The sequence below is a fragment of the Gopherus flavomarginatus genome, chromosome 1 (assembly GCF_025201925.1).
Source record: "Gopherus flavomarginatus isolate rGopFla2 chromosome 1, rGopFla2.mat.asm, whole genome shotgun sequence".
Taxonomy (NCBI): domain Eukaryota; kingdom Metazoa; phylum Chordata; order Testudines; family Testudinidae; genus Gopherus; species Gopherus flavomarginatus.
In genome coordinates, this window is record NC_066617.1 from 16,132,828 (window position 1) to 16,149,239 (window position 16,412).

At 41.7% G+C, this 16,412-nt stretch overlaps 1 protein-coding gene across 1 annotated transcript in view; it reads left to right on the forward strand.

Moving 5' to 3' along the window:
• DHTKD1 (dehydrogenase E1 and transketolase domain containing 1) overlaps nt 1-14,238 on the forward strand; it is a 41,871-nt gene extending 27,633 nt beyond the window's left edge. The window contains exons 11-17 of the mRNA XM_050936823.1: nt 1,278-1,428; nt 5,209-5,315; nt 7,432-7,596; nt 8,468-8,550; nt 9,655-9,824; nt 10,756-10,841; nt 12,890-14,238. Of these exons, the coding sequence (XP_050792780.1) occupies nt 1,278-1,428; nt 5,209-5,315; nt 7,432-7,596; nt 8,468-8,550; nt 9,655-9,824; nt 10,756-10,841; nt 12,890-12,991 (864 nt within the window). The 3' untranslated portion in view covers nt 12,992-14,238. The remainder of the gene's footprint in view (nt 1-1,277; nt 1,429-5,208; nt 5,316-7,431; nt 7,597-8,467; nt 8,551-9,654; nt 9,825-10,755; nt 10,842-12,889) is intronic.
• The last annotated feature ends 2,174 nt before the right edge of the window (nt 14,239-16,412 follow it).

The window sequence follows — 16,412 nt, forward strand, 5'->3', positions numbered from 1 at the left end:
AAAATGATCCTGCTAGAAATCTGAGGTATTTCCTCTGGTCTACATGAATAGATAAGTGGAAAGATGGCTCTTGACCTGCAAGACCACTGAATCGGTCTTGAGGATCTAACAAGGGAATTATGGAGGCAATGGCATCTGAGGATACTGGGTACTAATGGAGAGGGAATGACCAGATGACTGTGGTTGAGCTCTGACCTTTCTCTCTCTGTGAGGAGGCTTGTACTGTGCTCTCAAGTAGCTGCTTCAGGTGGGCTTCTCTAGCTTTTCTGAGTTCTCTTAGAGAAGGGGCAACATATGGAGCCTCGCCCTGGGCTGCATCCCTCTCCTAGGCAAAGCAGGCACCAGAAGTATGTGTTGTCATGGCATCAAAGTTTTGCATGAGAGACATGTCTTGAATCCCAGATATTTAGCTTTTGCCATGTTACTAGCACCCTTGAATGGGAGGATGGGTGTAGTCTAGCCTATCTGAAACTTACTCAAGAAAAATTATGGACACATTACAATATGATGTCATTTGTTTTTTGACAACCGGCACTAACAAACAACTAAATAGTAGGACATAACTGTACTAGTACAATGTGCGGTGAAGAAGACAGACTCCAAGGGTTCAGTCTTGCTGCCATGGGCAGTAAGAAGGACCTGAAGAATGGTTGGGGCCCATTCTGCCTTTTATGTCCTTGGGTGGTAGTGGGAGTAGAGAGGACATGTAGAATGCAGATGCTGCTCCAGCAGACACCACTGGCCAAAAGAATCTCTAATTTTATGCGCACGGGGCATGTGCACATCAGGAGTTGAATCCATGTGGACGGTCACTTGAAGAGCCCAGGTTTGCAAAATTCCAGTTCACTTCTCCAATAACTGGGATGGGTGAGTTGCGTTGTGGGTTTTTTTGTTTTAACAACTTGTTGCCATACAAGTGACTGCAAGTGAAAAGAATTGTGCCCTAACTTACAGGAAGCAGGTCGATAATAGTATCAATTCAGCAACTCGTTCAACTCAGGCTCTTAGTTGGTTATTTTATTGTGGATAGTTGAGAAAGACGGGTTCTGTTTTTTTTCTGGGAGGAGATCAGCTGTGGAAGTGAATGAGACTATGAAGTAGCCTTATAGCTTCCCCCCCGCATCCCCCCAAAAAAGGTGATTTGTGAATGCGTCTTACCTAGGAATGTGCCTGTCAAACATTCTTATCATAGGCATGCTTTGATTCTGAAAAACAGAGTCAAATTCAAACATCTTGTTTCACCCACCTACCTTTTCCAAATTCTCTTTATTTGTTAGGTGAGCAATAGCCCCCTGTCTGAAGAAGCTGTGCTTGGTTTTGAGTATGGAATGAGTATTGAAAGCCCCAAGTTACTGCCAATTTGGGAGGCCCAGTTTGGTGATTTCTTTAATGGAGCCCAGATAATATTTGACACTTTCATCTCTGGAGGTGAGTGGAACAAATTTATTAAAATAAAGTTATTTCTTCTATGTGTTACAGAAATTCCTTTTTTAACTAAAAGGCCCAATGCTCACAGCAAGCATTCTGTTCTTTGTATCATGTATAAGACATGTATTTTGATAATCTGGCTATAGTACTTATATGGCCTCAATTACTATTATATCTGAGCACCTCACAGTCTTTGTTGTATTTACCCTCACAACACCCTTGTGGAGTAGGGCAGTACTATTCTTCCCATTTTACAGATGGCGAGGGGGAGAACTGAGGCACAGAGAGATTAAATTACTTCCCCAAGGTCAACTGGGAAGTCCATGGAGGAGCATGGACTTGAACCCAGATCCCCAGAGACTCATGCTAAATCCCTAACTACTGCATCATCCTTCCAACGCTACCAGGTTGTTGGGTTTGTTTTTTTGTTGTTGTTGTTTTTCTTGAACTTTTTCATAGCATGGTCTAGTCCTGCTTCCTGAATTAACAGTAGTCTGTGATGATGGGATCCAATCACTGAGTCTCACGTGCTGCTAAGCACTGTTCCTAGCTCTGGGTCACTTAGGGGCACTCCCAGGCACGGACTGAGACATTCTGCTCTGGACACTCAGAATTGTAAGCCACTGTGTTACCCTACTGCCTCAGCAAGTGAGAGAGCTCCGCAGCTGCTGCTAAGCTGTGTATCTGCTCCCTGACACTCCAGCCTATCTGCCTTGCCAGGAAACTACTTGAGACTCTGCCAGTCAAAACCTTGCCTTGACGTTAATAGTGAACGTCAATTCCCAAGTTCCTGAGAGACATCTTCCTGCCAGTTCCAGTCCCTCTGGCTGGACACTCTCAGCAAACTTAATTTCTGTCTCCAAAGAGACAAAGTACATACCAGCCTATTAGTTTAGCTGAAGACTCACACTTTATTTCAATATAACAGCACTGAGATGATTTATGGTAAAACTAAAAATAAGTTTATTAACAAAGAACAGAGGTTTAAGTGATACTCAGCAAGAGAAAGACAGGTATGGTTACAGGCAAAACAAAACATGCTTTCTAGGGGATAAAATTTAATTCTAGTAAGTTACAATCTTTGCCTAAGCAGTTTTCTCACTTACATAAAGTTACCGACATCTCTAACCTTCCTGGCCTGGGGATCCAACTTTCACAGGCTCAGAAGGTGCTGTTTCCCATGTCCCCTAGGTGATGGATCACTAAAGGTGTGTTTTTCTGTTTTTGTTTTGTTTTGTTCCTCCTCCGCCCCCCTGATATTACCCAAAATCCACTGTCTGGGTTCAAGAGCCCGGAGGGCTTCCTGGGGTGCAGATTCTGTTCCCTGGCATGATTGCCAAACTGTTGTCTATGCTGCTTGTTAGCTTGATAACTTTTAACCTTTATATATAAATGTAGTTTCATTGTCCTGTGCCTGTAGCCAAGCTGGTCAGACAGGTAGGTACATATTCCTTTGTCTAGGGCAGGCTGGGTTCATGCACTGCCTCCCGAACATATTTCCAGAACACATCTCTTTTGTACACAACCGTTACATGCTTCACACAATGATTTTCAGGACCACCATGGCACCAGTTTACATATCATACGTGATACCTTTTAGATACATATTATGACAAGTGTTTTGGAGGCAAAAAGTGTATAAGGCTTGCTATGGGGGGGCCTCTGACAGTTTGCAATGAAGGGATAAAACGGTTATACAGACCCCATGTTTGACATCCTCCTTGAGCTGTAGGACTCCACATTCTTGCTACCTAACCTTTGGAACTAGTGCTTTGGACTTCCCGAGCCCCCCAGTTGCTTGGACCAATTGCCCCTCAAAGACCACCTGGCTGTGGGAGCTCTGGTTGCTAGTTACCACTTTCAGGGACAATGTGGCAATAAAGCAAGGAAAGCAAAGGCTTAGCAAAGGGTTCCATGCAAGCACACGCTTTTGAAAAGCATAAGAATTATAGGTCTATGGGGAAAACCACCAACTCCTGAACACAATCCTCCTTAGTCTGATTTTTTTTGCCTCCTGTTGTGAGTCTCTGGGTCAGATACAAGCCCTTAGGGGAGGCAAAGTCCATCCTGCCTCCACTCCTTCCGGGTCTTTTTTTTCTGGTGAGGGAATGGCTTTGTTGGCTTAGAAAGCAAGCTGCCTTTTTAACAGTCCCTGCCACCTCTGGGTCAGGTGGTCAAGCAGAGAAACTGCAATTCCCTCAGCTGTGTGCTTGGGGGAGGGGTATCCATCCCACCCTCCCTTCTCTGACCTGACAGGTTTCTGTGAAGAAAGAGCCCATTCAAGGTTAAAGGCTCTGCTGGCAGAAACCCCATTGTTGAAGTAGGGGAGAGTTCTTCATTGTTGATGGCCTGTGAATGCTCTGGCACAGCTTTCCAAACCTAAACCCTCCACTGTGTCAAATTTCTGCTACAAAATGGCTGCACAATGTCTGTTACTATTACAAATGGAATTTACAACCAGGCACAGATATATAGATAGATCGTGGTGTGTGTACAATGAATAAATATATAATGTAAAATCTGTGTCCAGTTTTATATCTATCACAGACTTCAATTTGTTTGAAAGAAGGAATTGTCTGAGTTGTAAATTTTTTTCAGCACACTGGACTTAATCTGAGATGGCACTTTATTAACATAGTTCCCAGGAAACTGGCAAACTAACAATAGGAATCAAGAGTGGTAGCCGTGTGTGTCTATATCAGCAAAAAGAACGAGGCGTACTTGTGCCACCTGAGACTAACATTTATTTGGGCATAAGCTTTCATGGGCTAAAACCCGCTTCATTGGATGCATGCAGTGGAAAATACGGTAGGAAGATAGATATATACACACAGAGAACATGAAAAAATGACTGTTGCCATACTATAACGAGACTAATCAATTACAAAATGTTGTTTTCTCCTGCTGATAATAGCCCACCTTAATTGATTAGTCTCATTATAGTTGGTATAGCAACACCCATTTTTTTCATGTTCTATGCGTGTGTATATATATCTTCCTGCTGTATTTTCCACTGCATGTCTCTGAAGTGTGTTTTAGCCCACGAAAGCTTATGCACAAATAAATGTTAGTCTCTTAGGTGCCACAAGTACTCCTCGTTCTTTTTGAGACTAGGAAATGATCCTTAAGCAGGACAATATTAGCATACACTCTGCTTCGAATGGACACATTTCAACAGTGGCAACTGATTTAAGAAATGACTTAATAGAGGTTAAATAGGTATGAAGTGCTCAGTGCAGGTATTTTGATATAGAAGCCTGTCTCTAAATAAATATTTAAAAACACGGCATGCAGTGAATCACTTTTATTCAGTATGTTTTGTTGAACTTTAAATGTTCCTGAAATTTTTTTAAGAGGCTTTTAACTGAACACCTGCCTAATCAGGATGACACTGTCCAATTCAGAGGATTCTACTGTAACTTTTGGTGAAATTTTTAAAACCAAATTTAGGATTTATAGTTGAAACAGAGCAATTATCGTCAGTACTGCAGATTTAGAATCCTCTTCAGAAGCCAGTGTCTCTGATTTGCACAAAGGCTTCAGTGTCCTCAGAGACTTTCAGATAATCTAAGTTGTACTGTGTCAGAATTTCAGACTGACCATTAAACTCCCACAGGAAGTTGCATAGTTTTGTTTAATTAAAGACAATATCTTGCTAGATATTTTGTGTGTAAACCTTTGGGAGAGGATTTGCATAGACTTACCAAGTGACTCTGTATAATGTTGAATTATTCTCTGTAACTCTTTTCTCTCCTTCCCCCCCGGATCCTGCTTCTTTAGGAGAAGCTAAGTGGCTCCTGCAGAGCGGGATAGTCATTCTTCTTCCCCACGGCTATGATGGCGCAGGCCCTGAACACTCTTCCTGCCGAGTGGAACGTTTCTTACAGGTAGTTGGACACACCTGCCTGTGTCATACCCTCTATCAATGCATGTCCGTATCAGATGCTTTAGGAAGGCTGTTCTATTAAAAGTTGCTACATGCCTATAGCACTTGCCAGTCAAATTAAGCAGTGTAGATTGATTTAAATCAGCAAGCAGGAAGCCTTGGTATAAATCATTGATTTTTTAATCTTGTTTTGCATTTGCCCTTTTTGTTTTCCAAAGAGAGGCTGATTCTCATTGATTGGTAACCATTAAAACATGCAACTAAATACAGCCTTTGCACAAAATTTGATCCTTCTTTTTTGATGCACTATAGCTATATGCATTTATTTAACTAATTGTATAGATTAACCTACATTTATTCACATTCTTAATTTTTTACATTTGTATTATATTAGAAAATATTTTATTGTAATAGAAAATGCTTTTCTTATTTATTAGATGATTGTATTTTACTTTTTTGCAGTGTTGTTGTTGTAGTTGTTAGTCCTAGTATATTAGAGATGTGTGTGGTAATATCCTTTATTGGACCAGCTTTTGTTGGTGGGGAAAAAAAACACATTTTCAGGCTTACACGGAGCTCTTCTTCTAAGCTTGTCTGTCACCAACAGAAATTGATTGTAAATTGAGGTAAAAGAAATTACTTCTTCCATCTTGTCTCTAATTTTTTACTTGTGACTTGTGTCAAGCTGCATTTCAATGAAAATTGGAATTGAGTTAAATGTATAAAAACAGCATGTAAAATTATTTTTCATTTAAAAAAAACTATCCTTATATTATATCAGTACATTTTATGAAAAATGAGTTTATTGAAACGTGAATTCAGAACACTTTTTTGAATTAGGTTTTATTTTTTAAAAGGAATTATTTGTACTGAACTGATTGTTTCTAGTGGTCATGTCCTTCCAGATTTTAGAACTATAGATCTTATCCTCTTGAACTTAGTTTTTATTCCTAAATTGGTAGATGAAAACAAACTTCCCTGTTCTTTTCAGCTTTGGATGGAACTAGTCATTGAATTGAACTGAACTAGTCAAATGAAATAAAGAACACGTTATCTTTGCATCAGAAGAAAAGGCTAATGTTGTCAAAAGCTAGTTTAGTATTTCATGTGCAATAGGCAGAGAATTCCACAAGCTCAGTGGTTTGACTGTTTTAAAAACTTTTTGGCAGTAAACATGCACTGCTTGAATATTTTTTTATTCCATTTTAAATGATTTTAATAGATTATAGTAAGTTTAAGCCTTAATGTAGGTTGTCATCAGTTCAATTTTAATTTTAAATTGGTTTATTTTAAAAAAGAAATAAAGTATTCTTTTTTTTAAAGATCATGGATTTTCATCCACCTTGAATTAAAGGCTTGGCATTTATGTTAGGTCTCTGCAAGATCATATAACCAAGGTGATTGCTATGAAAAAGAAATGGCATGGACTGGGGGAAGGGGTGATCATGTGCTTAAGGTGCAAGTTTGGAGGCTGCAGTTCTATTCTAGGCTCTGAAACAAACTTTTCATGTGTGATCTTAGATGAGCAGTTTAACCAATCAGGAAACTGACCTTCAATGGGAACAATATTTACCTGCCATGTAGATGCATTTTAAGGCTGAATTCACTAATGTTTGCAAAGGGACATTGGGATCCTCTATTGGAAAGCACTTCAGAATTGCATATTATCATTTTGCCATTGTTGCTATCTTAAAAAAAGTTGCATTATAAATATTTTATTTTTAAAGGCTATAACACATCTTTGTGTAACTCTAAGTGCTTTACAAACTCACTAGGTGATTGCAGTCTGTGTGGGAGGTCTGGAATCAAATACAGAAGTTGTTTAAGAGCCCGTTTACACTTTTAAAAACAATAGAATCAAGGGTCCTGGTTACACCACAATTAAAGCTTTTGTAGTTTAGTTGAGATGTTAGCAATGTTTTATAAAACAATTAGAGCGACTTCTTCATTTGTTGATCGCCTTTTCCTGTAAATGGAGTCCTTCAGCACATATTGGAGTGTATATCTGTTCCCTGTACAAACACCAGTGATTGTACCTCAGTCATTTGTGCTGTATCAAGCATGTTAGGTTGACAGCTTGCTTCTTGGTGAGGGTTTATTTTGTTCTCCTTGCACAGATGTGTGACAGTGCAGAAGAGGGAGTTGATGGTGACAACGTGAACATGTCAGTTGTGCATCCAACCACCCCAGCACAGTATTTCCATTTGCTCCGTAGACAGATGATCCGAAACTTCCGGAAACCTTTAATTGTTGCTTCTCCCAAAATGCTACTCAGATTTCCAGTAAGTAGAAACACACTCTGCTGGGGTTACTTTTAGTTTGGTTTTACCCTCTAAGACCTACTCTAAAACACACCGTTACACCAGTTTAAACTGATTCAAACTTTCTGCATTGGCCTTTTTAAATCTATTTAAACATGGCTTATATTGGTTTAGTTTGCACCTGTGAACTTTGCCAGTGCAAGCTAAGCGAATATAACAGTTTTACGCTGATATAAGTGTGTCCACACAGGTTTTTATTTTTTTTTTTTTTTACCCCGTTGACACTACAGTGGTTTTCAAAAGGATTTTAGTTAAAATGGTATCTAATTTGACTTTCTCCACTTACGTTTGCTTTTTCCATTTCACTCATCTTAGATATTGAGACTACCTTGGTGAGTTTCACTTCCTGGTTCTCATGCATTAGCAAAATGTCCTGCTATGTTTTGGCATTCACAGGGTTGGCAAAGAATGTTGGTTTTTGTTTGTTTTTTTTTAATTCTTCCACCCTTTTCCCTTTCAAGAGGGTGGGAGGAAATTCTGGAAATTAAAAAAAAAAAAAGGGGGGGAGAATACTGGATAACTCTTCGTAACAGTTTTAGTAAAATTTTAGTCTAAATCTGTGGGCTATTTATTTGACAATGTCTCTTTAATCCCTTGGCATCAGCTGTTAATCAGTTTGATTGGAGCCATTGTTAATAATGAATGTTATGCCAAGAAACTCGGAATCCCCATAAACAACTGACAGACAAACTTTTCCGATCAATAACAAGTAGTACAAGACTTGGGGGAGGGGGGGAGGAGGGTCTTCGGGATCATATTTTTATTATTATACAGCACGTTGATTTTTAGATTTGAAAACCACAAGTTAAATATGCTACTTTTTTCCTCTTAGGGGGCAGTGTCAAATTTTCAAGAAATGGCCCCAGGGACAACATTCAAGCCTGTAATTGGTGATTTGTCAGTGGATCCTAACAGGTAACTTGATTCTTATTTCTAATACTCACAGTTCCAAACATATGTAAGCATAATTGGCTGTAAAACAAGTTTGTCTCCCTCCCCCACCCCTTGAAACTTTAATTTCTGATAATTTTATGAAGAAAAAATAAACAGGATCAGTAGGAGACCTAAAATAGTATTTTATAGATCCTTTTATTCTCTTGTCACCTCTGTAAAACTTACTCCACTGATTACATTAGCCTGGATTTACACCCCTATAAATGAGGGCCGAATTAGCCCTGAAGGTTTTGCACTGCACATAAAGGAGCTTGATCTAATCTTTAGGAAACGTGATCTCTGCATAGTTGGTGGGCATATCTTACACCACCAGAAACTTCAGTACAACTGACAGTTTGTAGAAAAGCCCCAGGAATGAAACAGCAGGAGTGGGTAAGATATAATCATTGAGGCCTGAGCTCAGGTCCATTCAGAGAGCTTGAGTTTGGTGGTTTATCTTGCTTCTACCTATAGTGTGCTTGACGTTGACTAGTGCTGCTCATTCGTAAACAAATGAATCCCCCACTCTGCTTCTATTTTTATGACAAAAATAATAGTGTTTTGTCATATTGGTCTTTGAACACTTTACAGCCTCCTCACTTCAGCATGTGGAGATGAGAACCATGGCTGGAGCAGAGAACTATATTTCAAAAGTATGTTTTGTCTCTTTCTTTCCCTTCCTTAGGTAGGAATATTAAGAGCCCTGTTTGGATAAGCTTCTATCTATAGAGATAGGAGCCAAAGAAGTACCATAGAATCTGAATGACTCGAATCTTTAATGTATTTATCCCCAACACCCTATAAGTTAGGCAAGTACTACTATCCATCTCTTAACAGATGGGAAACAGAGGCACAGAGAGACTAAGTAACTTGCCCAAGTCTGGGGTGGAGCAGGGAGTTGATCCAAGATTAGGAACTTAATAACTGGACAGTCCTTTCTCTTCTGCCCTCTTTTTCTTTCTTTTGATCTGATAGTCAGCTCTTTGGCCTTGTTCAGATTTTAGGATTTAATGTATAACAAGTGGCTGTGTCGGGTCTCTTTTAAAATGCTGTACTTGAAAACACTTCAATTTTTATGCCTTTTAGCATCAGCCGAGTGGTGCTGTGTTCTGGCAAGCATTACTATGCTTTGGTGAAACAGAGAGAGGCACTAGGAGAGAAGCAGCACAGTACTGCTATCGTCAGAATAGAAGAACTGTGTCCTTTCCCCCTGGAAGCTCTACAGCAAGAAATGAACAAGTACAAAAATGCCAAAGGTCAGGCAGATCTTTATACTCTACATGTAACCTCTTTTTAAAGTATTGAAACAAATCTATGGCCATCTAGGACCTCCATTTGTTGCTGCTCCACGTTGTTCTTTCCTTTTAGGATTAAAAGGCCTAGGTTTGGTTTGGTTTTGTTGTCATGTCCCCCTCTCTTCCCCCCCTCCTTCCTCTCCCCCCTCCCCCGCCCCATAGATACAACTTTAGATCTGCTGCTTCAGAAACACAAGTCCTTATTACTTGCACCATAAGGGAATATACTAGTATGGAACCTATGATGCAAATAAGCAGTTCTGAATCTATCTGGCAGAAGGCTGTGGTAAACGTACGTGTTGTTAGTAATACAAATTGAGTTTGTATTACAGTAGAACTTAGCCCAATTGAGTTTGGGTTTCCATTGTGCTAGGCCCTGTACAGACTAAGAGACAGTCCTTGCCCTAAAGAGCTTATTGATACAATGGTTTAATTGTACAATACATGCATTTAAACAAATATTGCAGATCAGTTAATTTGGTGGGTTTTTTTTCTATTCATCACCTATGTTGGATCCCTTGGCTTTGTGGGAGGGATATCCTTCAAAGCACACGGAAGTGAGGGAGTATTCTCTGTAATGCAAGGATTTGGAGGTAGAGGAACAAAAAAAATTGGGAATAACTTGTTCTTAAAATATGAATTTTTATCCACATTTATTTTCTCCCCTAGCGGCAGCATTGTGTGGTTACAAAGTCAGTCCAGTCTAGTAATCCTCAGACTGAAGAGTGGTGCCTTTGCTCTCCTAGCAGGACCATTGTAGATGGAATGGGAATATACAGCTAAGAAAACTAGCTTAGAGACTCATTAGTGCCTGTTTCTGGTTTCAGTGAGAAGGTCAATTGGTGTATATATGAAATATACAAACAAATGGCTTCTTATCTTTTTCCTACAGATTTTATTTGGAGTCAGGAGGAGCCACAGAACATGGGTCCCTGGGCCTTCGTGTCACCAAGGTTTGAGAAGCAGTTGGCATGTAAGGTAAGATTTACAGTAATCTTTTAAATTGATGTTTAAGTCTTTAGATACTATATATATTTTTCTACCGGGAATTAGTAGTGATTTAGTTTAATGTTCATAAATGTAAAACCCCTCAAATAAGTGTAATATTCCAACTTACGATTCTAAACATATATAATAGCTTATCTAGTGGTCACAGATAGAATTGGGCCCGTTGTGTGAGGTGCTCTACAAACAGTGAGGAAGCCCTGCCCCAAAGAGTTCACGATATAGACAGACAAGATAAACAGGCCCAAGTAGTAGGGGCATAAGTGTCCATTTTAGGTGCCTAAGTCCAACATTTCGGTACCACTGGCATTCACAAAACTGCTGCGCAGCTGCCATCTAGCCATGTAGACCCCCTAATTTCCACCTCTGCAGTCCCTGAGGCCTCTGAATTTTAGCTGCTGTGCACAGGTGCCGAACTCCTGACATCACCCAGCAGCTCAGTGCCCAAGCCCCAGTGGGATGCACAAATGAGGTGTTCCCCCACCTGTCTTGCCTTCAGGACCTGATTCAATAAAAAGCATGCCTAAACTCATATAGAGTGGCTAGATGAGGTGGTCCCCACCCACCCATAAGGTTGCCAACCCTCCTGGTTTTGCCAGGAGTCTCCCAGAATCAGGCTCTATTTCCAGGAAGCTACTGAAGCCGAACTGGGAGATTTTAGGCAGCTAGAAGTCCAGCGGGACCAGGGATTAAAGTAACTTAAGTACGCAGGGTGGCCGGGGTCCTGAGCAAGAGGGCTGTAGGGGGGGTGGGCCCCGGAAGAGGTGGGGATGGGTCCAGATTCCCCCAGCCAGCCCTTCAGCGCTGCCTGGGGTCTGGTGGCAATTTAAAGTGCCCAGGGCTCCCGGCTAGTGCTACCTTGAGGCTCCAGCAGTGATTTAAAGGGCCAGAGCCCCGGACCCTTTAAATTGCTGCTGGGAGCCCTGGGCCCTTTTAAATTGCTGGGCCTGGGGAAGCTGCTCCTTTTGGCCCCTGTCATCAGCAGCCCTGCCAGTACAGTCGGCTGTGAACTGGCTTACTTTTACCTCTGAGCAGGGCTAAGGCAGGCTCCCTGCCTGTCCTGACTCTGTGCCACTCCCGCAAGTGGCCAGCATGTCCCTGTGGCCACTGGGATGGGCAGGGGGTCTCCGTGTGCCAACTCCACAGCTCCCTTTGGCCAGCAGCTGTGGCCAATGGGAGATTCAGGGGTGGTGCCTACAGGTAGGGGCAACATGCAAAGCCCCCTACTCTCCCCCATGGACTGCAGGGACATGCCAGTCACTTCCAGGAGCAGTGTGGGGCCAGGGCAGGCAGGGAGCCTGCTTTAGCCCCACTGTGCCACTGATTGGGAGCCACCCAAGGTAAATGCTGCCTGGCTGGAGCCAGCCCTCCCCCCTCCCCCAGCCTCAACCCTGAGCCCTCTCCCACACCCAAACTCCCACCCAGAGCCTGAACCCTGCACTCCCTTCTACATCCCCAACCCCTGCCCCAGCCCGGAGCCTGCTCCCCAGTTGCAGGCTCAGCCCAGAGCCCCCACCCACATTCTGAACCTCGTGGCCCCCCCAGGCCGTAGCCTGCACCCATGCCCCAGCCTGGTGAAAGTGAGTGAGGGTGGGGGAGAGAAAGTGAAGGAAGGAGGGGGTGGAATGAGGGGAGTGGTTAAGATCTGCTGAGGCACTTCTGCTCTCATTCTTGGAAGTGAACTTTTCAGGACCTTATGGGTTCTTCACTGTGAAATCTCCTTTGGATGGACTGTCACCTTTTAATATTTTGGTCTTGGGGGCATAGTTTACTCAGACAATCATCCCATTGTTGAGTTAGGGTGAAGCAGATACTTTTTGATTAGTAGAAGGACAGCAATAGCTTGCTGAATCATGTATATGTGGGACTCGAGGATCCAGTGTTTTGTATTTCATTTATTTTGAGGCATTCAAGTGCCATGGTGATAATGGCATAGAATCATATTAGTTAAATGAATAAAATAAATCTTAATCAGACATCAGTCTAAATCACCCCCCCTCCTTCTTGAACTTTAATTGCAGCTCCATCTTGCGAGTAGACCTCCCTTACCAGCCCCAGCAGTGGGCATTGGAACACTACACCAGCAGCAACAGGAAGACCTCCTGGCCAAAACTTTTGTCTAAGGCCTCTCTACTTGGAAACCACTTTCTTATAATATTTGTAAACTCCTTACAAGGAAAACCCCTTGGCCTTTTCATCCTAAAAAGGAAGAACAAATCAGGAACTGTTCTGGAAAGAGCAGACAGTTCTTTAAATGCACGGATGCAACAAAACCCATAATGACCTCAGCCTGTGTATTACGCAGAGGATAATTCTCACTGTCCTTTTTGTATTTTTTTATTATATAAAAACAACAGATCTGCAGTGAGATGAGTCAGTTAACTGGGAAATCAAATGTTTCATTTATAAAGCATTATCCCACATAGCAGTACAAATCCATAGTTCTTTGATATTATTCATTTGTGGGAAGTTTTCCCTTGACTTTAAATTTAGATTTTTAAACCTCAGTGGATGTTTAAGAATTGAATAATGCCTTCAACTATGGCATTTCTATAATAATAAAGTGTTTTTCATTGGCCTTTGAGAACCAGGTTTGATGGGTCTCATCCCTTTCTCTCTGAGTGGGCAGAGGTGGGGGAAAATACCACCACGCTTGGGTTCCCTGATTGACAATTTCAGCTGAGAATTGAATGAGCCATGGACACAACTATCTTCTCATCCCTGAGCAGTGCCTCTCTGTCAGGGTTGAAGCACAATGGCTGGGTAGTGTATGGGAAAACGACACTGCTGGCTGCCTATGTTGTGTTTATTCTGAGAATAAACACGAGAACTCTAGCCTCCAAGACTGTGAAACCAGCACCTTTCTTCAACAAAAAATTCACTCACCCATTTTTTAAAGAATTAACCATTGCTTTCTGAGATGTGATGTATCAAAATGGCTGTTTACCTTGTTCATTTCTGTTGCTCATATCCCAGCACTCTTGAATATGAAACATCAGACATTTAGTGCATGTATTACAGTAATACAATACTAATTTTTCACCCTATATTTCCATTTCTAAACCCTTTTCTGTGCTGAATTCTGTAACTATTGCAATCTGAGATAACACATCTCTAACATGCAGCTGTCTGTTCTTAGTGGATGAGAAATGTTGCTGCAGTCCATCAGTTTAACTCTTGTCTTAGCTTTTGAAAAAGATTTGAATGGCAGAAATACATGCAGTGTAATACAAGTTTAAATTGGATTATTTGATATCTAGCATTTGAAACATTGAATACAGCAGTTCTTTTTTAATGTAAAGATTAAATGACCTCCTTTGGCTTTTTTGGCTGGCACTTAAAAAACTGCCACATAAATAATGCAATAGCAGTATTTTGTTGAGCTCTTCAGTACTGTGACATAAGTTGTGACATTTGCATAAGAAGTTCATTTTAATATTTTTTTCCAGTAGAAATGTTTTTTCAGAAATGAATGTATTTTTCAGTAGAAATTCTCTTAAAAGTGAGCTCCTAGGACATAAAGAGAAATCTTCAATCAGCGACATCTTATGTACTAAGTATAAAGTGCACACAAACATAAGAGGTGTTGGACCAGATCATAATCCCCAAATCTGCGCATGGATCTCACCCTTTTCATGTGGAGAGTGGGGTGATCCTCCATTGTACACTTGCCACCCAAGCCCTTGGAAGGTGCTCTGTAGGGCTAAGATACACATGGTGGGGAGAGGTTAACAGCTCCAGGCAGGGATGTAGATTTTAAACTTTTTTTTTTGTTTTCACTGAAACTTTTTTTTCTGTTCAGTGGACTAGATGTTGGAGCTGTTCCACTGGTGGGCACAACATAAGTAGTCGCATTACTTTTTAAAATGCAATTTCATTTATTTTAAATAAGCATCACAAATTAATTTTCAGAACACTCCTGTATGAGGCAGGTTTATTCTTCCATTCCACAGAGGGAGTCTGTAGCAACTCAGAGAATAGTATGCTGGAGTTTGTGTCCAGACTATACCTTTGTCAACAGTTGCTTAACATGTTCCTTTGGCTGACAGAGTGCAGCAGGAGCTTATGTGACACTTTGTTTTTCTGGGGGTAGTACTTGTGGAACATTGTGTTGCATTTTCCTGAGGTTAACAGCAACACTAGCATTGGCCTTTCTGGTCTTCTTTAGGTATGCTCCATACGGTAGTATTGCAACAGCAGCTCTCAAACTTTTGCTAGTTATACAGTCGGTATAAGCAGCCACATCTAGCGTTCTTTACATTCTATCTGTTAGGTTCTGGAGAACTTTAGGCATATCTTAGTAAATGAGCTCCAAGAAAAAACAGGAAATCGTAGCTGGACCAGTGAGTCTCCAGTACTATGTAGTCTGCTGGCATCTACTCATTGTCCACAGCTGGGACTCAATGCAGAGTGTGTACTAACCTACTGCCTTCACTCAACAAAGCCTATTTGAATTGGGGCACTTCAGAGTTCAGCCCTGTGGTATATTACCCCTTACTCCCCTGCTGTCTTTGCTCTCCTCTATTTAATACTGCATCAGTATAGCACTTGTCGTCCGCCCCTGCCCCCAAAGTGGACTCTACATAATCTCCTTTCTCTACCAAGTTGACAGTGATGTCTTGTCAATGACAAACTTGCAGACAGTTGCATGCATAAAGTCTAAACCCAGAGCTCTGCCTAAGTCCCTACACTTCTTCTTGGGGGAACAGTCTCTGTTTATTGACCATCTTCCTACACTTTCCTCCCAGAAATCTAAGTTCTGTCCATTTCAGGGGAATGAAGAGGATATGCTTTTATTTTCAATCCCTGTTTGACTTCATATGGTAGGGGTAGTACTGAAGCTTTAGAGCGGTGATGTAGGTTGATAGTTGTGTTTAAACCTGTGTAGGCACTGTTACATATTAGCACTCTACAACCACATAAAAAGACAACTCTCTCTTCCTTGAAAAGCTCAGTGTTTGACCAAAGAGACTCCAAAATAAGAGGAGAGAATGAAATACAACTTCTTTTCCCCCTCCCATATTACTTTTCAATTTATATGTATATTTTGTCCTATTGTGCCCATTTGCAGCTGCTGGAATCCTGTCTTTGAATTAAACTTGAGCTCATTTGTTCTTTGTCACATTCTAGTTCTGCTCTGATTATTTATGCTTTTTGTAGTTAAAATGTTTAACCTTTTTTCTTCGTTTTTCACGGTGGCTGAGTTGTGTGGGATTTTCAAGCCCTCCTGTACCTGCCCCTGCCCAGGGCTGCTGCAAGGAAGTTTCGTGCCCTTGGCAAAACTTCCACCTTGTACCCCCCTGAGCCCTGCAGCAGCTCCCTACCCCCCCCCCCACCCTGAACTGTGCCCCCACCCCTGTGGCAGTTCCCTGCACCCCATGGCAGCTTCCCACTCCCTGGACCGAGGAGCCCTGCAGTACCTCCACTCCCCCAGCTCACCTCTGTTCTGTGTCCTCTCCAAGCACGACTGCGCATTGGAACCTCCGGTCTGCCGGTGGCCGCGCGCTGACCTAGGGGACCCCCTGGGCTGCCGATGCCACTGGC